Here is a 23,404-nt window from a genome sequence, read left to right as displayed (position 1 = left end):
GGACCGGCGGAAGTGGGCGGAGCTCGACTGTGAGGCAGGGTGTGGGCGGGGCTCGAGTGTGGGGGCGGAGTCTTACGGACGGGAGGGGACGGGGTTCTGGCGGCGGGGCAGGGCGGAGCTCTGGCCGCCGGGCTCCGCCTTGGGGGCGGGGTCCCGGTCTACTGGGAGCGTTCCGCCGCGGCGTTCCGCCCTTCCGGCCCCGAGTTCCATCCACCGCCTCCCTCTTCCGCCCCGCGCCGGTTGTCGGCGCGACCGTTCCCGCGATCAGTCGTCGCGCTGCCCTTGCGGCTCCCGAGCCCACAATGTCGGGCCCCAACGGGGACCTGGGCATGCCGGTGGAGGCGGGCCCGGAAGGCGAGGACGACGGCTTCGAGGAAGCAGGTGACGCAGGGGGGCTGCTGAAACGACTTTGCTTTCTCTGGGGTGCCCTCCTGGGAAGGGGAATCGGGGCCGGGATAGGGACCGGGAAGGAACCGCAGAGCCCTCCCATCCCCCCGCCCCAGGGTGGTTCCGGAGCAGCAAGCGCCCTCCGGGGGTTTGGGACGAGCACCTGCGAGCGGGTCCCTGGAAACCGCAGCCTTCGAGAACTGTGGGCGACAGGCCCCGTTTTACAGATGGGGAAACTGAGGCCGCTTCAGGTCACTCGCCCTTTGGGATTGGGATTTGCTCCAGACACTTCTTTCAGCCCATGTGGAGACGGAGACTCCTAAGGGGCCGGGGCCGGGAGTGGACCGTCTTGGCTTGGCAGGAGGGGCTATCTGGGTGGGCGTGCCGCCCTGCTGAGTCAGCAACCCCAGGCACCTTTGCTGGTGTGGCCTGGAGCCCTGGCGAATGTGACTTGCTTACAAAGCGGCCTGTTGCCTACACAGCACTGCAGGGGGTGGGGGCAGGGGGGGAAGGAGAGAGAACCATCAGCTCCCTTCTCCCCTTCTGCAGCCTCAGTTTCCCCATCTGTAAAATAACAATGATGGTTAGTGTCTCCCGCATTGAGATGTATCAGGATTAAATGAGAAAGTGAATGGAAAATAGTAGACTTCATGCAAGTGTTCTGCATGCAAGTGTTCTGTAAGTGGTTATTATTCCCTTTAGTGTAATAAAATTTAGTTTATTAACAGAGGGCAGGACTTAGTAAATGTGGGGTAAGTTTGGAGTCTGCTTTTGGTTTTGTTTTGGGTAACAGCTTTATTGAGCTATAATTCACACACTGTACAATTTACCCATTTAAACTGTATGATTCAGTGGGTTTTAGGATATTCACAGAGTTGTGTAACCATCACCACAATAGTTTTAAAGCACTTCATCACTCAAGGTCTGCATTTAATAAAGAGGTAGAGTAAGTGGGGTAAGTGGTGGGCTGCCCGGTTTGCCTGGGGCACTGCTGGTGAACAAAGGCCAGGTGTGATAATCACGCTGGCAGCTGTGCTGGGCGCATCTGGAAGGGTCTCCCAGGAGTCACACTGAGTGGAAGTTGGCAGATTGACAGGACTTAGGGCATTGGGGAGGAGGGTGTCCCCGATGGAAGGCAAAAACTTGGAACCGGGAGGTACCCGTGACACTTGACGCAGACAAAGCCTAGCCCCAGTAGCGGAGAGAGCTGCCTCCCCCGTCTTTCTCCCCATTTGTGTCTCTTGACCGGAATGTGAAATGTTGATAATCGCGACCATCTACTAAGTGCTTGCTGTGGCCAGACCCTGAGTTCTTGATATATGTATTTGAATCTTCACAATAACCCAGTTCTCATTCCCTTTTTCCAGAAAGGCGTAGTAACCTGCTGGGATGGGGCAGAGCTGGGACTGAAACCCAAGTGCCCCTGCTCCCCAAGTCTGAATCTTGGCTCTGCCACCAACCAGCTGGAGGACCCTAGGCAGGTCTCTTCCTTCTTGGGCCTCAGTTTCCCCATTTGTACCACAAGGGAGTTGGACTCCAGGATCCAGCAGAGGCTTTCCAGGACTCTGTCCTCTGTGAGTTAGGACAACTCTGGGCCATGGGTACCCTTCCCCCAGAATGCAGACACATTTGCACCCTTATCCCAGACACTCTCCTCTAGCCTTGGTCGTTTCCACACACCACCAGCCGCTTCCCCTTTATCCCAAGCTGGCAGCTGAGTGTATCTGAGTCATGCGCTGGCTCAGAACTGGGTCCCGCAGTGGGCACAGGCCCAGACCTTGGGTCCTAGGGGACATTGTGTGGCTGAGAGAGGCAGGTCAGGAGTGTCTGTGGAGGAGGGAGTGATGGTTTCTGGTGGAGACCAGGGAAGGATTCTTGGAAGAGGAGGCATTTGGAGCTGGTCCTTGAGCGGCTGAGGCATTCTGGATGGCAGGGGCAGTTAAGGAAAGGCAGAAAGCCTGGAAAGTCAGGCTTCATTCATTCATCCATTCATTCATTCAACAGATGCTTACTGTGTGACACTGAGGGCACTGGGGAAACAGCAGTGAACACAAGTGAACACAGTGAACACATTCCACCTGTCACACAGCGCTCACTGTAGTCTGGTGGGGGAGACAGACTAGCACACAGTCACAGCAGCCGAGCCGGCGGTGGGGGCCGTGGAGGTGTGAGAGGGCAAGGCGATCAGGAATAGAGGCCCGATCAGGCTGGGGCGTGGGAGGGCTCCCTGTGGCAACATCCACGCTGACACTTGAAGGATGAGTGGGGCTCATCCAGGAGGAGAGGAGGGAAGGAAGACAGAAGGAGAACACAGCACATTCCAGGCAGAGGCCACAGCATGTTCAAGGGGCCTGAGGTGGGCAAAGGCAGGTGTGAGAGAGGAAAGGAAAAGGCAGGGGAGGTGGGGCTAGAGAAGGGGGCAGGGCCTTGGAGTCTGCTAGGAGCTAGGGCAGGGGAGCCAGAAGGGCTGGAGAGGAGGACCTGTCTGGGGACAGAGGCCGTGACTGCCTGGCTCAGGAGCATGGGCTCTGGCCTCTAGGCAGCTGGTGCAGGAAGTAGAGAGGAGACCTGGCACCTGGCAGGAATTCCCGGGCAGGACACTGTCTGGCTAACCTCCCTGTGACCAACCTAACCCTAGAAAAAGCTGGTACACTAAGGTATTTCTCCAAAGCCTTTCCTCCTTTGATATCCAGCCATTTTCCAGTTGGTGACAGTGAGCCTCAGGAAGGAGTAGGGACTTGCCCAAAGCTCTTTAGAGGCAGGCTGGGGGACAGTGGGGGGGGGGGGCGGGGTGTGTGCCTGTGATCCCTGAGGAGATATGGGACCTTGACTCTCTTTCCCCTTCCTCCCAGAATACGCTGCTATCAACTCCATGTTGGACCAGATCAACTCCTGTCTGGACCACCTGGAGGAGAAGAATGACCACCTCCACGCCCGCCTCCAGGAGCTGCTTGAATCCAACCGGCAGACACGCCTTGAGTTCCAGCAGCAGCTCGGGGAGGCCCCCAGCGATGCCAGCCCCTAGGCTCTGGGAGCCCCGGCCAGGCTCTGGCCTGAGCACTCACTACCTGGCTTAGATACCTTCTCAAGGGCTGGCCTACAGATTTTCCGGGGCAGGGGGAGGTGGTGTTTGCCGGCCTAGGCCACTCTTCTGGTACTTCACTTGGCGTACCTAGGCCCGCCCCACCTCCCGGCACCCCCTCCTCAGGGCTTCCTCCCCACTGCTGGCCAGGTGTGGGCCAGCGACCCACCCACCTTGCCTGTCTGCCCAACTCCTGGACGCTCCCCACGCTGCCCAGGCCTTGAGCGTCCACATTAAACTGGTCTCCACCACCACTGCGCCTCCTCTCTCCTCTGTATCCCGGGATGAGGACCCCAGTGGCCGCCAGAGGTAAACAGGGCAGTGGAGGCATCCCAGGCATAGATCACACACCGGCTCATAGGCATGGTGGTGGGGCCGGGCTTCTTGGCCTTCTTGTATTTCTGGACACAGGTGCAGGTGAGGTCAGGGCTTCCTCCCCACCGGGTGTGCTCCTGGGCAGCGGCTGCTTCCCCAGCCCAGCTGAGACAGCATCAGCCATGCTGTGTGACCCTGTGTGATGTGCTCAGCTTCTCTGGGTTCTAGGGCCTTTCACTAAGACAACCAACACCAAGACATGCTGTGCAATATGTATAAAATAGATAAGAACCTGCTGTGTAAAAATAAATAAAATTCAAAAAAATAAAGACATGCTGTGCAACCTTGGGTTCCACCCTCTTTCTCCTGGCTTCAGTCTCTCCAGCTGGCCAATAATAGGGCTGGTCTGGTTATCTTGTCTCTAAGGGTCTTTCCAAATGGGGAAGTGGAACTAAAGAGCCAGCTCAGCCTGGGCCCCACTCACTAATGATTCATCATAAGGTCTCCTGACAAGAAGGGTGGGGTCCCCGCTAATGAACATGAACTCGGAACCAGAGGGCCTGAGCAGTGAGGGCCCCCACTCCTGCCCTTCAGCTTCCGTAGGGTCCAGCTGGGAGAGGCCAGGACAGGGGTCCAGAGTTCAGGCTCGGGGTCAAATCCTGGCCACTCACCAGATATATGACCTTCAGCAGGCACTTGACCTTGCTAGGCCTCAGTTTCTTCATCTGGGATAATGGGATAATTTGGGGATAACAAGACCTACCTCCTAGGGACACTGTGAAGATTAAATGAGATCTTACTTGAAGGTAGTACTTTCCTAGCCTGGGTACATTATTAAGAGGGAAACTGAGGCTCAGGAGGTGAAACACCTCATAATCCCAGAGTCCCTGGTTAGGGAGCCTGTCTTCAGCTTTCCAGTTCTGCCACCACACTACCCGCAGGGGCTGGGTGCTGACTGAGAGCTAGCTGGGGGCCCCCTTTCCCTGTCCACCCAGACGGAAGTGCTGGTGGGGACTATACAGCCAAACTACCTTCTTTTATTGGATTTTGAGTAAAAACACCAACCATGTCACAGTCTCCACACAGACTCCTAAAAAGCGTAGCAGATCTAGACCCAGACGGGGCAGCTGTGGGCCGCTCCCTCCATCAGGTTTTGAGGCGGCTTGAGCGCCGGGGTAGAGGGTGCTGAGCGGGTTGGGCTGTCACCTTGCTGGGCGTTTTGGCTGTGTCCTGGGTGCTGGGCTGCGTGGGTGTGCGGCCGCCGGAGGTGAACAGAGCAGTCAGGGCGTTCCGGGCGTTGATTGCACACCGGCGGCTCACGGGCCTGGTGGTGGGGCTGGGGTTCTTGGCCTTCTTATATTTCTGGACACAGAGAGTGCAGGTGAGGCCAGGCTTCCTCCCCACCTGGTGTGCTCCTGGCCAGAGGCTGTTTCCCCAGCCCAGTTGAGACAGCGTCAGACATGCTGTGTGACCCTGTGTGATGTGCTCAGCCTCTCTGGGCCAGAGCTCTAGAGCTAACAGCCCAGCCCTCAGCACCCACCAGAACAACTGCAGAGAGACGTTGGCCCCAACGTGGCTCTGATTCCCTTTGTGGGCAGAGCCTCTCACTGGGGGCTGTACCCAGGGGCTGAGGCCAAACACAGGAGGGAGGTGGCCACTGGCTGTCCCCATCATCTAGGACACAGTCTTGACTCCCTGGGCAGGGCAGAGCCGGGAAGGGGGCCTGACTCACCTGCAGGTTCTCAAAGTGGGCCAGGGACTTGCAGTGGGAGAGCTGCGCCCCTGAGTTGCTGTGATAGAATTTGTGGCAGATGCGGCAGATGTAGCCCATCACAGGCACCAGGAAGTCCACACCTGTGGGACAGCAGGGTCTGTGCACTCACATGCCTCACCAGCCAGGTGTCCCCCCTTCTCTAGGGGCCCATTTGCTACCCCTCCCCACCCTCCAGATGGGAAAAGAAAAGAGGACGAGGGGACAGGATGCCTGGCCAGGATGCTGTGGCTGGGATCTGGGGGGTCGCCTGGAGGCGACCTGAGGGCCGCAGCTCCTGCAGGTGGGGTCAGGGCTGGGGTCTTACCATATGCCGTGTCGGGGCTGTAGGTCTCCGAGCCTTTCCACTCCTCTATGGATATATCTCTGGATCTCACCTGGAAACACACACAGGTGTGGGCCTCCATTGGTTCTGGCTTCCCCTAGCCTCCTCCTAAACGCAGGCGGGGACTGGAACCCACCCATGCTCTTCAATCAAGGAACCCCGCCTTGATTTCCAGGAGGTTGTGGGTGGCATGTTCTGAGCCTTTGCACATGCTGATCCTGCCCCCCGAGTGCCTTTCCCAATCTATACTTTCCAGGTTCAGCTCAATCAGTCCCCTCCTCCAGGAAGCCCTCCTGCTCCCACACTGGCCATAATCCATGCCAGGTATGCCCAACACATCACACGTGTCATTTCGCTGAATCCTCATAACAACTTTCTATGGTTTGCCCATTTTACATAAGAGGAGACTGAGTCCCAGGCACATTAACTCACTTGCCCAGGGTCATACAGCGGGTTTATGGAGGTGCAGGGTAGTGAGCCCTGGTGAGCCCCCAGCCCAGTTACACTCTGCCATGAGCCCCCCGCCAGCTCCCTAATGCTGCAGCAATCACAGTCTTAGGGGGTAGGTTTCAAGTGATCAAGGATCCCTTGTCTCACTGGCTGGACATGAGCCCCTTCCAGACAAGGCCACGCCTAGCAGTGCCTTGCAAACAAATCTGGCTTTTAAGAATAACGACCACCCCCTGGGCTGTGACCCTTCCTTACAGTCTGAGTTGGGACTATTCTAAGCAGAGGAACAGGCTTATAGAGGCCAAGGGGCTTGCCCAGGGTCATGCCACTGCTGACCACTGAGTAGCAAAGCTGGCATCTCCCCCAACCTGCTTAGGGCTGGAGGCCACCCACGCAACCTTCCATCCACAGCCCCGTTATGCACCGCCCCCTGTGGCTGCCCCCTCACAACCCTGGACTGTAACAGACAAGTTCTGTGAGGACAGGGGCCGGAACTTCAACCCCAAGTACCCCTGGTATCCAGCACCAGGGCCTGGCCCAGAAGAGATGCTCTGGAAACACTTGTTAAACTGCAAAGCTCCTCCAGCTCCTCACTCATGGGAAGCAGCAGAGCTGGGGTATTTTGAGCACGGGCTCTGCAGTCTCGCCTCCTGGCATCCAAGTGGGTAAGATTCTGCCAGGAAAGTGCTTGGTACACGCGTGGCATACAGTAAGTGCTCGAAAAATGTTCACTGCTCTCGCCATCATCCTCATCATCATATTTCACTGACTTTTCCTGTATGCACCACATAGCTCCCCTCTCCATGACTTTTTTTTGTGTGTGTGTGTGTGTGGTACGCAGGCCTCTCACTGCTGTGGCTCTCCCACTGCGGAGCACAGGCTCCGGACGCGCAGGCTCAGCGGCCATGGTTCATGGGCCCAGCTGCTCCGCGGCATGCGGGATCCTCCCAGACCGGGGCACGAACCCGTGTCCCCTGCATCGGCAGGCGGACTCTCAATCACTGCGCCACCAGGGAAGTCCTCTCCATGCCTTTATGATGCTGTTCTCTTGCCCCAGGATGCCCTTTCTCTTCCACAAGTAAAAACAGCAGCCAGGCTTTGAAGACCTTGCATATTTCACCTGCGACCCTATAGGTGTCATGATGTATATTTACATATCGTCATATTGAATAGAGTTCCTATTGATACTAAATCGTGGCAGGCCTTAGTGCCCAAAGATGCCAGCACGGTGCCTCCTGGCCCCTGGGAGGCGGGGTGAGGTCTCTCCTGGGCTGGGAGTCCAGCCACCAGCCTCCGTTCCACACCACCTCCCCCCAAGCACCTGCTTGCAGAATTCCTCCTCAACCTCGATCTCTTCTTCATCATCGTCGTCCTCCTCCTCTTCTTCATCACCCTCAAAGCAGCCCACGGCGTCCACCGTGATGAAGTGGTCCTCATCTTGGCTGGCAATCTCCTTCTCGAGCATCTTCAGCTTCCCAGGGAGTGGGTGAAGGCTCAAGTCAGCTCTGGGCAGCCAGGGTGCGACACCCCATCCTCCCCACACCCCAAAGAACTCCAGTCCCCCCGGACCTGCTATGAACTTGGACTGGAATACACCTCAACTTGCTGTGTGGCCTTGGCCAAGTCTCTACTTCCCTGGGCCCATGTCCTCTGAGGGAGCTGGGGTTACCTCCTTGGCTTTGTCCTTATGCCCCTGGGACTTCACATGTTCCACAAACTTGCGGGGGGTCTTGAAGTAGCGGTTGCAAACAGTGCAGAAAGGCCGCAGGGATTGCTTGGCGATCTGGGGACAGGAGGGCAGGCCAAGTGGGCGGCGGGCAGCAGCCCCAGGCGCAGCCAGGCAGGGCCCAGCGAGACCTCGCCTCCCACTTGCAGGCCCACCACCTCTGTGATCAGCCGGCTGTGCTGCACAGAACACAGGCAAACACCTCCCGTCCCTGTGCTATAAGGAAGGACGACAGATGGTAACAGAGACAGGACCGTCGGAAGACAGGGAGAGAGGGCAGGCACCTGAGGACCCCACGAGCCCCGAGGCTGAATGCAGGGTGAGATGGTGCCTTGCCCACACTGGACAGTTGGGGAAACTGAAGCCCAAAGAGGAAACGTGACTGACTCGTCATGAGTTACGGCCACGCAGTGACAAAGGCTGACGTTTGCTTTCTGCTCCCAACCTGGGCTCCCTCCTCCGCAGCCCTGGGCTTGGGCGCCTTTGCAGCAGGTGGGTCCTCATACCTTGTGGTCCTGCGTCCTCCGGTGCTGGATCAGGTCCCCCATGTAGTAGAGCTGGCAGGTGTTGCACCAGCGCCTGGGTGGAGGCTCTCTAAATGATGACAATCAAAACAAGTACAGTGTGACACCGCATTCTTGCTGGAAAGACAGCAGCTCTTCCAGACGCTCCATAAACGGAATGCAATTCCAACAGAAGCGTTTTTTTGGAAACTTAACAAAATGGTCCTGAGGCTCATCTGGAGGAATACTTAAATAGGAATAAGAGAGAAAACTTGGGGGGAGAAATGAGATTTAGAAGCATCTGGGATACCAGGAGGCCACCAGGACGGTGACAGAACTGAGGATATCTGCCATGGAGATCTCCTCTTATCCTTCAGTTTAGATAAAACCTCCCTTTCCTAGAGCTGTTCTTCCACCTCCCCCCATTTCTGGACCTGTCCCAATCCCAGGTAGCCAGGCCCCCCTCTGGGACCCCAAAGTGCCACTGCTCCAGCATTTTCCACGATGAATTGGGAGGACCTGATCCCTTCTCTGCCCTCACTGGACTGCAAGCTCTGGGAAGCCAGGACACCACCCCAGCATCCCCGGGGCCTGGCATGGGATCAGCCCAGAGTTTCTGACTGTGTCAGAAGGACACACAGCCTATCGGAAGGACTGCCACATTCTGCACAGGGCCAAGTCCAGATTCAAGGGCAGACATCATCAGAAGACAATGTAATCGGAATCCCCTCCACCTGAAGCTTGTTTATAGCTTGGGCTACAGCCCTGCAGTTTTCTTCCGTCACAAGATCTTTTTTTTTTTAATTAATTAGTTTGTTTCTTTAATTTTTTTGGCTGTGTTGGGTCTTCGTTGCTGCATGTGGGCTTTCTCTAGTTGTGGCGAGCGGAGGCTGCTCTTCGTTGCAGTGCGCGGCTTCTCATTGCGGTGGCTTCTCTCGTTGCGAAGCATGGGCTCTAGGCACGCAGGCTTCAGTAGCTGTGGCACGTGGGCTCAGTAGTTGTGGCGCACGGGCTTAGTTGCTCTGCGGCACGTGGGATCTTCCCAGGCCAGGGCTCAAACCTGTGTTCCTTGCATTGGCAGGCAGATTCTTAACCACTGCACTACCAGGGAAGCCCAAGATCTATTTTTATATTGAATATAATCAAACTCATTCTGCAAACGCTATTTTGGATCCTGTTCTAACTTGACACTGCATCACACATATGTTTCCACATTATCAGAAATTCCCTAGAATTAGTTCTACCACCAAGTGGATAAGACTTAAACTGATCTGACTAATTCCCTAGTTTTGAAAAGATCATTTCCAACTAAATTTTTTCACCATTGCATTAACTCTGCAAGGAGCAACTCTGTGAGTCACCTTTCTCCTGTCTTTATGATGATTTGGCCTAAGTATAACTCCTAGGTCAGCAAGCAAAGGGAGCCTTAAGGCTGGAGAACATCCTACAAAGCCACAGGGAAGCTCTTCTCTTAGTGAGAACTGCCTAACAGAGACACAGAAGCCTTTGGAGAGAGTGCTTCCCGTCACGCAGGAGATGCAAGCTGAAGCTACCCGAGGGCCCTTCCTGTCCCCTCACCCCATGCAGGGAGCTTCAAGCTGTGACCCTCTATAAATGCTCATGGCACAGTCCCCGACCATTGACCCAAGGCCTATCTAGCCTCTGAAAGGGTCTGATTTGGCCTCCACAGGACTTGTTTCATCTTGTTTTAATTCTGAACTAGCTGTTAACATTTTGAAATTGGGAGATTCACATACAAATCTAGGTTTCTAGATGCCTCTGAAAAACCAGGAGGTCTGGAGCTGAGTGGCAGCTGTCCTGTGAGACACAGCCCATATCCCGCAGGGTGTCCTGAGCCAGCACCATCCTGTTTCTTTCACTGATGATGCCTCGCAGCCCCTGCAGGCCTCAGTGATTGCCCACAGAGCACCCCAAGAGCCAGTCCCAGACTCTGGGAGGGCTGACATTTCTGATGGGCCAAGTCCCCACGACAAAGAAAAGGGGTGACCCAGGGAAGCTCTAACCTCAAGCCACAAGATGAGCAGATCCTGACCTTCAGGCCCCCGTGGTTGGGGTCAGCATATATGCCAGGGGAGCAGGATGTCCCACAACCCACTTCCCTCCCACATACATGGTCACACTGTTCCTGCCTGGATGTAACCTTAAGAGACTGTCTAGCTCATGAGTTCCTGCATTACACCCCTCGTGAGGCCATTTTACAGATAAGGAAAACTGAGGTCCAAGGCCACACAGTTAGTGGTGTGACGAGGTGTCTCAGGTTGGGCAATGCTTAACCCAAAAGCAGACCTTGTGGATGGTAGATTCAGGGTCCCTTTCTGCCGGGGCTGGCTTGCGAGTCCGCCTACCCCCCCTACAGCGGCTCTGAGATCCCCCACTCACTGGTCCTCTCGCTCCAGGACATCCCGGGGCACAGGCAGCAGGGACAGGAGGCAGGCTTGGCTCATGTGCTGGATGTCTCCGAGCCGCTGCTGGTGCTGGGCCCCCGACATGTGGTCCTGGAACTCCTGCGGCAGGCGAGAGGGAGGAAGGGGCATGAGGAGTGAGCCCCAGAATGGTGAGCAAGAGTGCGGCCCGGGGAAGAGGCCTTCAACCTTAGCTTCATGCTCACCCCACCTCCGCTGGGAGGCCGTTTCTCTTACAACCCTGTGTGGGCCAGAGAAGGATGGTGAACGGAGGCACGGAGTGAGTACACGCCAGCCAGAGCCTCTGCTCCCCCTGGAGACTGAGCGCCTCCAAGGCGAGGAGCAGTCTGATCAAATTCCAGGTTCCCATGACTCTGCTCAGGGGAGGCACAGAGGGACGAAGGTAACAGTAGCGATAGTAATAATCATACCAGTATGATGCTGTTATTAATGCTGGACTCGCTCTGGGCCGGGCCTGGGGCTTATGACTTCAGTGTCAAGTCGCTGAATCCCCAGAACTTGCCAGTGAGGTGGGTTCTATTTTTTTTTTCTAGAGGCGGGTTCTAAATGTCTCCTCCTCTGACACATGCGGAAACCGAGGCACAAAGGGTGGAATTCACCTTCCGAAACCCACATGGCCAGTCAGGGCTGATTTGAACCAGGTCCACCCAACTCTAAAATCCTGCCCCCTTGGCTGGTCGGGAAATGTTTTGTGAGCAAATGTACAGCTGCTGGGGGTGGGGCTTGAGGGCCCACGTGGCCACAGAGGCAGCCGTGGGAAGGGCAGGCTAGGCATCACATACAGACCCCAAGCCCTCCGCCCGCCCACGTGACCTCCCCACCCACCCGCTGGGGGCGGTACCTGCTGGCTGCTGCAGCCGGCCTTGCAGATGTAGCAGAAGAACTGAAGGGCCTGCTTAGAGGGCACACTGGCCGCCACAGGGGTGGCAGCGGTAGAGTCGCCGGACCAGGGCCCAGGTGTGAGGGGTACGGTGCTAAAGGCCCGGCTGTCGCTGCTCTGCAGGATGGTGACCTTCAGGGAGCCCCCAGCACCCCACACCTACACCGGAAGCAGGAGCAGAGCTACCACCAGCTGGGCGCTTACAGTGGGCCAGCCCCATGCTAAACATCTAGGAGCCGTCCTGACAGCCCACTTTACAAGTGGGGAAACTGAGGCTCTGAGTGGTCAGGTGATTGCCCAAGCTCGCTCAGCCAGGAAGCACCACAGTTAGGATTCAAACCCAGGTCCGTCTCACTCTAAAAGTCTACCCACCCCACCCCCCACATGACAGATGGAGACGCATGAAGAAGGGAGGGGGTTTGGCCAGGAGGCAGGGCTGGGCCCCAGCCCCAGGCACAGGCTTCCAGCTGCGCTCCCTCCGCTGGAGCAACGTTACCTGTAGGGGGCTCTGGGGGCTCTAGTTTCAGGGTGAGCCGGCTGGAAGGGACCCTTATCACTAAAAGTACCTCCAGGTCATCAGAGCAAAGGCATGTGAAGGCTGAACCACTGTCACTGAACCACTGTCAAACCCAGTCTGGTCTGCCCACGAACCCAGGTGGAGGGCTGCTGTCACATTTCACAGGAGGGGAAACCCGAGGGGGCGCTGAGGGGGTGCACCACGTGGTCCTCATCAGCATCTCTACCCACCCCCAGCATCTCTCTTGCTCTTTCTTCACATTCTCCCACATCCAGGCCACTGGTCAACTCTTCCTGGCTCTCCTCCAGGCCAACCTGGGCGCCCACTGGCTCTGGCGAGGCCTCCTCCAGGCCTGAAATGACAGATGTGCTCTGCTTCCCCAGGGTCCATCTCCCACCTGGGCCCTGAGGGACCCAGGCCCAAGAGCCACCTTCTCTGCCCACATCCAGGACCTTGAAGCCTCCAGTGCAGACGGCCCCGAACCCTAGATCCAGGCCCAACCCTCAGTCCCAGGCAGCACCCAGTCAGGGTTGGACAGTGCCAGGGCAGGACTGAAGGGTTCAGGCAGAGCTGTCCCATCACCAGGCCGGCTGGGAGCCACTGCTCACTTACCTGCTCCAGCTTCCACTGTATCGGGCGGCGTCTCCAGCACTGCAGAGGGAACCGGAACTGGGGCTTTCTCCAGTGCCGGCACCGACACCTGTGGCTGAGTCTGAGGCTGTCTCTGGTTTGGCTCCAGTGGCTGCACTGGCAACTGCACTGGACGTTGCTCCAGTGGCAGCTCCAGCGGCTGGACCCTCGGCTGCGCTTCTGTCTGGACCTGTGGATACGTCTGCGTCTGTGCCTGCTTCTGCAGCAGTGGCTGCACCTGCCTTGGGGACTGTGAATGTGCCTGTGGCTGCACCTGTTTCTGTGGCTCTGCCTCCTTCTGAAGCTGCAGATGCTCCTGTCGTGGTACTAAGTGCTCTGGAGAGGTCTGTGTCTGTGCCTGCTTCTGCAGCTTTGGCTGCACCTGGGCCTTCAATGGTAGCATCTGTGGCTGAGTCTCTGGCTGAGTCTGTGGCTGCACCTGGGCTTGGATCTGCAGAACTCGTGGCTGAAATCGTGGCAGCACTCGAGCTTCCAGTGGCTCAGGCAGCAGCTCGGTTGTCTGTGTCTGCTTTGGTGCCATCAACCGGGCCTGTGGCTGGACCTTTGCCTGCAGCTGCCCCGGGGTTCCCTTCTCTGTGGGCTCCTCTGAGCTAGGAAGGATCAAAAGAAGATCAAATTCAATTGGCCCCAGGGGCTCCCAAGAAAGGCCATGACCTAGGCTCCAGTCCTAGCTATGCCGCATACAAAGCTAGGGATTTGGACGAGCCCCCTCGGCTCTCTGGGTCCCAGTTGCACCTAAATAAATTGGATCACTTGCTCCCACCTCCCACAGCTTGCTAATATGTATCCGAGGTCCTGTAAGCCTGCCTACCCTCTGCCTACTCTCTGAGGTTCCAGGCTCACGTCTTCACCCCTCCAAGCTGGCCACCTCACCTGCCTCCAGGTGATTCAGTCACAGTGAAGATGCCAGAGTCCGTCTGGCTGAGGGCCTTCCCAGGTAAGGTGAAGAATTAGGTTTGACATTCCTCCAAGCCAGAAACCAAGGCCCTTTCCTTGAAGGATCTCACCCCACCAACCCCCTACCCTCTGCCTTTGCAGGAATCAGGGTACAGGGTACCTGGGCCCCAGGCAGGTTTTCAGCATCAGTTACCTCTTTGACCTTTTAGCTGGTGGCTCAGACGCCACACAAGACTCAGGCTCAGGTGCTGCAGTGCGTTTCTCCTTAGTGATGCAATCTAGGCAGTGGGGAGATTCTTGGTCTGGAATGGAGGGCAGGTGAATGACTGCCGTGCTGGATATAGCACGTACGAGCTCCAGGAGATGGGGCCTGGGCTCACCCCCCCACCCACCCTGCAAGATCCCTGCCTCCATGACCACCCCTGCGCCCCACTGCCCTAACCCGCGTCCCCTCTGAAGGGCCAGCAACCTCCCTCCCTCACCTTCAGGTGTGTCTGTTCGGGGCTCTGCGGCTTCCTCAGACCCCTCTGGGGGGTCTGACTTGTCCTCCACAGGCATCGTCTGAGAAGAAGAATCCTGCTTCCTTTCAGAAACCATTTATGATACCTGCCACCCACCCCAGTAAATACTCCCTTGCCCAAGAGCGGCTGCAACACGTCCCCCAGAGGATGACGGGGCCGGCCCCAGAGAAGATCCTAAACACCCCAGGAATTCTGTCCAGGGGGTTCCATCTAGCTGCCTGCCGGTTAAGTAAATGCAGGTTTGGGGGATGCAATGCCTTCACGTGGTCCACGGTGTTGCCTCCTGATTCCCCACCCTGTTCTCCACAAAGCAGCCAGAAGGATCCTTCTCTCTTTTTTTTTTTTGTTGGTCATGCCGCTTGGCTCTCGGGATCTTAGCTCCCGGACCAGGGATGGAACCCAGGCCACGGCAGTGAAAGCGCAGAGTCCTAACCACTGGACCACCAGGGAATTCCTGAGGGACCCTTCTCAAACCTGATCATGTCTCTCATCTCTGTCAGGCTGCAACCCTCCCGTGATTTCCCATAGCCCTGGATGACTCCTTCCTTACCCCAAGCCTGAAACTACCCACCCGCCCCACCCCCCTGCACAATCTGGCCCGTACCCCATGCCCACCCCTGCAGCCTCAGCTCTCCCCACGCTCCCCCTCCCCCTCCCTATGTCCACACTGGCCTTCTCTCTGTTTCCCCAAAGCCCCAGGCCTTCTCCCAGAGCCTCAAAGGCACTTCTTGCAGGAAGCCTTCCTAAGCCATAGTACAGGCCCCCAGGGGCCCCAGGCTTCCTTTCTGTGGCATTTTTCATAGTCATAATTCATTGGCTGGAGCATTATTTGCATTAAGATCTCACCACTACCACCACCCCCTCCCCAGCCCAAGATCTCCAGGAGAGCATCTCCAGATGCCTTCTCTGCACCAGTGAGTCCTCCGCAGGACTTAACAGACATCTGTGAAATGAACACACAGCTCCACATGGTTCCAGGGCACCCCAGGAAGCCTCAGGAATCCACATGCAGCTTCCCTCCCTCCTCCTAAGCCCGAGGAACCAGGGCAAACATGCACCACATCAGGACTCCACACCCTTCAGAAGCTACCCAGCTCTCACCCTGCACGACATGGGCACTGGCTGTGAGTCAGGAGGGCTGGACTCTGGGTCTGTCGTGACAGCTGTGCAGTCCAGGGCAACCTCCACCCCACGGCCTCGGTTTTCCCATATGTAAAATGGGGGCAAGGAGGTAAACACTAGGCCAGACTGTGTCAGGACAAGCCCGACCGTAAAGTCAGAGGCCGCCTGGACCCCCCTCTGGAGGGAAATGCCTCCCCTCCCGATGTGGGCTGGCGCCAGAGCAGCCAGAAAAGGAGGGTGTTCCACCCCTCCACCGCCAGGTGCTCTCAGGAGTGTGGTGTGTGTGAGGAGCTGCCAGGACGTTCAGGGACAGGACAGGCTCAGGGAGGATACTATTCCCTTTGAAAATCTCTCTGAGGCTTCCTGCTTTCGTTAGGGAAAGGCCTGTAGCGGCTGAGAACCTTCGGCTGGCAACGGAGTAGAGTTGAGCATTTTAGAACATTGTTTTACCCCCAGTCACTTTTCTTTTACTTCTATGTATGGCAATTAATTTAGCTTTTTTTTTTTTAAATTTCAGACAGTGATATAATGTTTCCTTTTTAACTAAATGTAGCAGAGAAGCAGCTACTTCATTTAAAGCTGTGCTATCCCAGACCGTAGCTACTAGTCACATGTACCTGGCTTTTGAGCCCTGGAAATGTTGGAAGCCGAATTGAGATGTAAGCATAAAATATACACCGGAATTTAAAGACTTACTACAAAAAACAAAAAAAACCGGAATGTAAAATGCCGTGTTCATTTTTTATATTGATTACAGGTTGAAATCATTTTTTAAATATATTAAGTTGAATAAAATATGCTAGTAAAATTAATTTCACCTGTTTCTTTTTACTTTGTTACTGTGATTACTAGAAATTTTTAAATTACATGTATGGCTCACACTTTATTTCCACTGGGCAGAGCTGATTTAAAGAAAATTGGTAGAATACACCTAAAATGAATACAATGTTATATGTCAGTTACATATCAGTTTTTTCAGAAAGAGAGAGATATTAGTAAATAATATAAATAGTAATTAAAAAGGGAATAAATAATAATACTGGTGGTGTTTGGATATAGCAAAAATCACATTGGGGTTCAGGAATATTTAAAGTTTGGGAAACACTAAGCGAGTCTAACTCCTGCCCCCTTCCCCATTTTACAGATGAGGAAACTGATGTACAAAGAGGGGTATGACCTGCCCAAAGGCCAATGTGAGCCAGAGAGGGCAGAGCTGGGCTGATCCCCAGATACACCCTCTCCCATTCCCATCCTCGCCTGCTCCAGTCCAGATACCACTCACCTTGCGACTAGGGGTTGTAGAGGAGGTCCGGGCCTGTTTCTGGGTGTTCCGCCCTGAAAGGTTGAGCTGCGAGGGGTTTATGGGGACCCCAACAGGAGGAGGGCCCAGCAGGGACTGCCGAGTGGCCTGGGGAAAGAACTGCTGTAGATTTGGGGTGGCCAACTGCGGGGGTGTGAGGCTGGGAGCTGTCAGGTTTGGGGTTGCCAGGTTGTAGCCACGGAGGTTACCTGTGTGTGAAAAGAAGGGAGAAAAGGGATTACAACTGTGGTTGGGTGGTAGAGGCTAGGGTCAGGGGTCAGTCCCCCAAAGCATCATCACAGTTAACTTCCAAGGGGACCCTCCCCACCCAAGGGCAGCCAGAGGGGAGAGATGAGAGCTGAAGACGCAGTCCCACCTGGACCACTGGTGGAGAGGGGGTTTTAGGGCTAGCGTCTTCTGCTCCAGCTGGGGAGGGAAGGGGGCCTTTTCCCACCCCAAATGCCTCCCTGGTCAGTGGCTTAAGCACCCCCAGCAACTCCGCTCACCCTCAGGCATGCTTTAGTGTACACCTTAAGGTATGTGAAAGATTCAGCACAGGACCCAAAGGGAGAACCAGCAAGATGACTGGTCCCTGGAATAAGACGACACTCTCCTACCAATAGAAGCTACCCTTCATCAAGTTTCCTGGGAAGCAGCCACTTGCTAAGCACTTTCTATGCATGGCTTCACTCACCCCGCCCAGCCACCATCAGAGTAAGCATTATCCTCTCTACTGATGACAAAATAGAGACACAAAGCGAAGGAGTGGCTTGTCCAGGGTCTCTGGGAGTGGCACTGCTGTCCACAGCTGGCTACCGGAGAGGATTCAGGGCATCTTCCTGACTCCTCCCTCTCTTCACCCTCCCCCATCCAAGCCAACACCAGATTCTATTAACACTGACTCCTACTCCTCTCCTCAGTCTAGCCTGACCCCTCTTCAAATCTCCACTCCTACCACCCCCCTTCCTCCAAAGCCACTTCATCCCCTGTATGAATTTCAGCCACAGATTTTGCACTGGATAGCAGCAAACAGTGATCTTTCAAAAACCACATTCTGACTTGGCCCCTCCCCCTGCCTAAGCCCTTCCATAGCTCCCTGATACTCAGGAACGAAGCCCATTCTTCACCGTGCAAGGTCCAGTCCTGCGCTCCTCCCTGACCTCCTTTCTCGCAATTCTCCCCACACACGTGCCCACTTTATTCCAGCTACATGCTCCCATGCATCCCTCAAACAAGCCTGGTCTCTGCCTGCCTCTGGGCCTTTGCAAATGCTGTTTCTTCTCTCTGGACTGTTCTACATCCCAATCATCCTTCATTCCTCTCTTTAGGTGATCTCCTTTGGGTGGCCTTCCCAGACCCTCTCTGTATCCCCAGAGGCCCCAGCTTCCCTGTTCTAGGACCACCTGCACAATTTCCTTGTCTGCTTCCCATTGCCCACCACCTAACCACCCTGCGAACTCCTTAAGGGCAGGCACCTCATCTGACTCAGAGATCCAGCACTGGGAATTGTGTGACCCAATAAAGGACAGTTTAAATCCCTGACCCAGTGCTGGGATGGGAGGCACAGGGGTTAAGGGCGTGCATGGGTCAGATGTGCTGGGAGAACTGGTTCAAATGCAGACTCCACAGTACAAGACCTGTGACCTTGAGCAAATCAGTTTCCCCTTCTTAGCCTCAGTTCCCTCATCTGTAAAATGGGGATAGTAAGAGTGCTTGACTCACAATGTTCTATGAGGATTCAATGAGATATACAAGTGTGCCTGGTATTTACTAAGGGTTTAATTAACATTAACTTAAAACAAATACATATACACATATGTGCAGAGAGAATGCTAACGAGCTCTTAAAAACAGTAAGATAAAAGGTGGCACACTCTAAAAGAAAAATAGACAAAGCACGTGGACAAGTCACAAAAGGAATTACAAATGTTTAACAGACAAATATAAAATATTCAACCGCACTAGCACTCCAAGAAATGTAAACTAAAACATTAATGATATCGCTTTTGCCAAGCAAATTAGTAGATTAGATGTATATATACACATATATATATATATCAAGAGTATAATACCCAGTGTTGCCGTGGGCATGGTGAGACCGGCACTGTCATATGTGGCTGGTGGCATTGCAAACTGGTCCAGTCCTTTGGGAAAGGAATTTGGCAATACTTATCAAAAGCCATAAAATACCCATCCCCCCTGACCCAGTCATTCTACTTTTGGGAATCCATTCTAAGAGAAAATTCTGAAACATGATATTCATTCCATTATTTAAAGCAAAAAAAAGAAAAGAAAAGAAGTAGAAGAAAACAGCTGAGAAAGTTTAGGGACCCAAGGGCACACACCTCCAGCAGAATATTAAACAGCTGTTCAAAAACAATCTTTACAGAGACTTTCAAATCATTTGGTAAATGATCATGCCGCTATATTCAGTGAAAAAGAAACAAGATACAGCCTTTCACTTATATCAATAACCACAATCATATACAAGTCCCCAGGTTTGTGCCTAGAAAAAAAGGGGAGGAAATACACCAACACTTTAAAGGGTGGTTTTTTCTTTAGGAGTGAATCTGCATATGACAATTTGGGTTTTCTTATACTCTTTTTAAAATATTTCTTTCACTCTTCTTTGAAGAGTATGACTTTTTATTTTGTTTCTGTTTTTTTTTTTTTTTTTTGGTTTCTTTTTGCGGTACGCGGGCCTCTCACTGTTGTGGCCTCTCCCATTGCGGAGCACAGGCTCCGGACTCGCAGGCTCAGCGGCCATGGCTCACGGGCCCAGCCGCTCCGCGGCATGTGGGATCTTCCCGGACCGGAGCACAAACCCGCGTCCCCTGCATCGGCAGGCGGACTCTCAACCACTGCGCCACCAGGGAAGCCTGAAGAGTATGACTTTTAGAATGAGTAAGAAAAAGTGAAAAAATATATATACATTGTGGGTCCCTGTGTGTGGTTTTATCTCTCTACTCATCATCTATCATTTATAAGCCAGCTCTCAGGACCATCCACACCCATGTGGCCCCAGGAGGGCTGAAGAGTGATGACCATCACATCTTCTGACCTGACTGCATACCCTGCTGGGAGGCAGGATAGCCTGGTGTCTCAGAACATAGCTCCGTAGTAAGACCACTAATCAACACCTGGGCCTCAGTTTCTTCATCTGTAAAATGGGATCATGAGTGTATCTCCCCTTAGGGTTGTCAGCAGAGTCAAGGAATTGGGTTTGTCAGGGCCTCAGCACAGTGCCCAGCCCTGAGGAACCAGCCAGCAAGCCACAGCTACCGTGCGGGAGAGGCTGGGTCTGAAGATGAGCTGGCCCCACGTCTCTGGACCCCTGGATTACTCCTGCAGGGGCTAAGGTATCGGGAGCAGCTTCTTGTAAGGAAGAGATGAAAGACTGCTCTCCACATGGGGAAACTCAGGTAAGGACACAGGCTTAACGCAGAGGGCTAGAGACACCCACTCAGAGACCCAGGGGGTCAGGAGGCCCAGGCCTCTGTCTAGCTCAGCCACTGCTGATGCTATGTGACCCAGGGCAAATGACTTCCCTTCTCTGACATCCTCGGCATCCTCATCTGTCAAATAGGATGCAAAGAAAGGAGGGTGGTCAAAATAGATCTTGCCATCCATCATATCATCTAATCTGAATGTCAGCAAACTGTGCTGAGTAGCACCCACAGAGCTAACACCATGGCCAAGGGTACACCTCTGTGATCAGATAGACCTGCATTCAGTTGAGCAACTTAGGGACTTCCACCTCCTGGAGCCTCAGTGTCCTCATCTGTAAACCAGGACGCTGACACAGCTCCCTCTCAGGGTTACTGTGTGGATTTGATGAGATTCAGTGCCGTGGGGCTGCTGGGGATCTCCCGCTAAGATGGAGCGAGACAGGGCCCGCAGTCATACCTTGCAACTGCTGCAGCAGCAAAGCTCTCTGCAGCACAGAGCCGTTGAGGAGGGAGGCTGAGTTGGTGCCCTGGAGATTCAGGAGCTGCTGCTGTGGCTGCTGCTGGGGGAGCCCCCTGTGTGTTGAGAGCAGTGTCAGAGGGCTCTGGGGAGAGTCAAACCCTCCCTCTTCCCTGAGACCCCTCACCTCCATTCTCTGCCCCCCTCTACTGCAGACAGAGCATCCCCTTAGGGTGGGAATTGATGACCTCCAGGACTCAGACAGGGATGCTCCTGAGAGAAAGTGCTGGGAGGAGGTCTCCAAGGCATGGGTCAGAGGGGCAGGTCTAGAGCCGCCCACCCCTCCAGTGGGGAGCTTACCTGCTGACGGCCATGGGCAGTGGGGCCTGAGGTGGGGACTGCTGGAGCAGCTGCTGGAGCTGCAGCAACTGCTGCTGCTGGAGCTGCTGGAGCTGCTGCTGCTGGTTGAACATGGCGGCTGCGGGAAGGGAAGGAGTCAGGCCGGGTCCCCGTCGCCCAGCCCCAGCCCGCGGCCCTCACACGCTGCCGACCGAGCTTCACGGCTACCCTCCCGGTCCTGCCCAGAGCGTGCCACGCGTGCGCCCCATCCTTTCCATACACCTCCAATTCCACCAGCAGCAGAGTTCAACCACCCTCCCGCCAATTTCCCCCATATCTTCCCAATAGTCCCTCCTCCAAATGCCCAACCGCACCCTCCATCCCTCCGACTCCCTCCGCTCCGCAGCTCCAGGACGAGCGTCCGACAGAAATACACCTCCCACCCCACCCTTCAGCCTTTCTCTGCGCCAATCACGTAGCGAAGCCAGCCCCTGCCCACTCACACACCTCTGATACGCCCACCCTGTCCCTTGCGCACATGTTGTCAATAACATCAGCGTCGCCCCACCCCCACCTTTCCCTTTCTTCCACGAACAAAGTAGGAGGAAGGCTTCCCTCCACCCTAATCCCCCCCATTCCGCTGAACCCCTTCCTCTACAGACAGAGCCAGCACTACACGTCAAAACCGGTGTCCCCACCTGTCAAAGAAGCCCTCGGCCTCCATTCAAGTGGCCCCTAAGGCTTCCGGCGTCCCCCCAGCCGCGCTCGGCCCGCGCACTTCGCCTCCCAGCGCGGCTTTGGCCTCGGGAACCACACAGCCTCCTCCCCGAACCCCCTCCTCAGTCGCGCAGCCCCCACCGTGGGGGGTGGGCCGCAGCTCCGGATCGCGGCTCCAACGGTCCCCGCAGCTCCCGGGGTCCCCGCTGCTCCGCCACGGCCTGTCCGCTCCGAAGGCCAGTCTGCAGGCCAGGGCAGGGCAGCGCCCTCTGGAGGACGGGAGGCCCGGGTGCCCACGGCCGCGCCGCGAGATCCCTCCCCGTGCACCCTTCGCGCTGCAGGGGCGGCACCTGCTCGCCCAGCTGCTGGGCGGCGCTGGGAGTGGTTCCGAGCTGCTAGGGGACCCTGGGCAGCGCAGACCCTCTGCCCCGCGTCCTCCGCATCGGTAAGAGGCGGCTCTGAGCCCCAGGTCCGTCTGTCGCCCAGAGGGGTCTCTCGTCTGGCAGGGACATCGCGGGCGACTTTGAGGGGGACCATCCCCAGCGGACCTTGCCGCGGCCGCCACTGTCCCGCGATCCGGAGACCCCGCGCGGGGCTGGGGTGGGAGGGGGCGTGCAGCCGCCGGCTGTACATTCGGGGACCGAGACCCAGCGAGAGGACGACCGGCACAACGGGGCAGAAGAATTAGCCCTGGAAGGGGTGGGGAGATCGGTTTGAAAGTGTTTTTTTGTTTGTTTGTTTCTCCGGTTTGGCTGGGGAGCAGGTGAGGAGGGCAGAGTTTAATGGTAAAAACGGCGCTCATCCTGCCCCTGAACGGTCCTGCCGGCAAGGACCCTTTAATTTCGACTCTGTCCCGCGTCCCGGTGCGCCTCTCCTCGGTCCCCACACAAGCACTGAGGCGAACAATCCGCAGTTAGTAAGAACAATTCCCTTTGCTTTTTCTCTTGCTCAGAGCCTACCAGAGCTGTAACAGCCCTAGGCAATGCACTCACTTTGCATTAAGCGCCGACTGTGTGCCACACGGCGCACGGTGGCGCTAGGGACGCGCAGACTTAAGGTCGGCCCAGCGGAGACCCGAGTGTCAACCAGTTACTGCAGTCATGTGACTGCAGTCATGTGACTTTAGCGCTGCCCTAAAGCTAGGGACCGGCTCTACTACAGCCCCGGGCGGCAGCACAGGTGCCTAACTCTGTCTGGACTTGGAGGCGCGAACGCGGCTTGGCGTGGCCGGAGGGCGGGGCGGGGCGGGCTCGGGCTCAGGGGACTTTGAGCCTTTGGGTGGAAGGGAAGCCCGGACTATGCGGGCTTTGAAGGCGGGCCTGAAGAGTTGGGCTTTACCCCTGAGGGGCAGGGAATGGCTAGGGAAGAGTGTGACAGCATCATATCCGCCCAGATTAGATCACTCGGCTCTGGTGAGAACCAAGACGGAGGCAATGGGGAAGGAGGGGTGGGTTGAGTCAAGATCGCCTAGGCTTGCAACCAATAGATCTGGGTGCTAGCCTTGGAGAGGTCCGGTGTTGAATTGAGGCTCCACTGCCTTCTGGCTAGGTGA

The 23,404-nt window shown here is 55.7% G+C and overlaps 2 protein-coding genes across 7 annotated transcripts; one reads left to right on the top strand and one right to left on the bottom strand.

The window, feature by feature from the left end:
- Nucleotides 1–126: 126 nt before the first annotated feature.
- Nucleotides 127–4,133, top strand: BBLN (bublin coiled coil protein). Its single transcript, XM_060300382.2, has 2 exons — nt 127–381; nt 3,240–4,133. Exons 1-2 carry the CDS (start codon nt 303–305, stop codon nt 3,410–3,412), a joined length of 252 nt encoding a protein of 83 aa, XP_060156365.1. The 5' UTR covers nt 127–302; the 3' UTR covers nt 3,413–4,133.
- A 668-nt stretch (nt 4,134–4,801) lies between these two features.
- CIZ1 (CDKN1A interacting zinc finger protein 1) lies at nt 4,802–22,094 on the bottom strand. Of its 6 annotated transcripts, XM_030858529.2 has the most exons (18): nt 21,834–22,094; nt 21,157–21,274; nt 20,797–20,912; nt 18,963–19,034; nt 16,874–17,100; nt 14,431–14,524; nt 14,142–14,250; nt 13,305–13,641; nt 13,013–13,220; nt 12,631–12,752; nt 11,845–12,042; nt 10,960–11,084; nt 8,563–8,650; nt 8,000–8,113; nt 7,652–7,801; nt 5,863–5,932; nt 5,517–5,638; nt 4,802–5,146 (listed from the first exon to the last, which is right to left on the bottom strand). In XM_030858529.2, the coding sequence occupies exons 2-18, from the start codon at nt 21,267–21,269 to the stop codon at nt 4,931–4,933; spliced, it is 2,481 nt and encodes an 826-aa protein (XP_030714389.2). In that variant the 5' UTR covers nt 21,270–21,274; nt 21,834–22,094; the 3' UTR covers nt 4,802–4,930. The 6 variants fall into 6 exon arrangements, with proteins under 6 accessions (XP_030714389.2, XP_030714384.2, XP_060156353.1 ...); XM_030858524.2 differs by having other exon boundaries at nt 13,013–13,641; XM_060300370.1 differs by having other exon boundaries at nt 13,013–13,641; nt 14,142–14,226.
- Nucleotides 22,095–23,404: the final 1,310 nt, after the last annotated feature.

The sequence above is a fragment of the Globicephala melas genome, chromosome 6, assembly GCF_963455315.2.
Source record: "Globicephala melas chromosome 6, mGloMel1.2, whole genome shotgun sequence".
In the NCBI taxonomy this organism is placed as follows: domain Eukaryota; kingdom Metazoa; phylum Chordata; class Mammalia; order Artiodactyla; family Delphinidae; genus Globicephala; species Globicephala melas.
This window is presented reverse-complemented; position numbering and strand designations above follow the sequence as displayed.

Bases quoted from the DNA above. Each gene is read 5' to 3' on its own strand.
- BBLN (XM_060300382.2), top strand. From the start codon at position 303: ATGTCGGGCCCCAACGGGGACCTGGGCATGCCGGTGGAGGCGGGCCCG. The intron at 382-3,239 runs GTGACGCAGGGG...CCTTCCTCCCAG, and splicing joins CGACGGCTTCGAGGAAGCAG to AATACGCTGCTATCAACTCC.
- CIZ1 (XM_030858524.2), bottom strand. From the start codon at position 21,269: ATGTTCAACCAGCAGCAGCAGCTCCAGCAGCTCCAGCAGCAGCAGTTG. The intron at 20,913-21,156 runs GTAAGCTCCCCA...CTCAACACACAG, and splicing joins CTGCCCATGGCCGTCAGCAG to GGGGCTCCCCCAGCAGCAGC. The intron at 12,043-12,630 runs GTGGGTAGAGAT...CTTCCGGTGTAG, and splicing joins GAGCAAGAGAGATGCTGGGG to GTGTGGGGTGCTGGGGGCTC.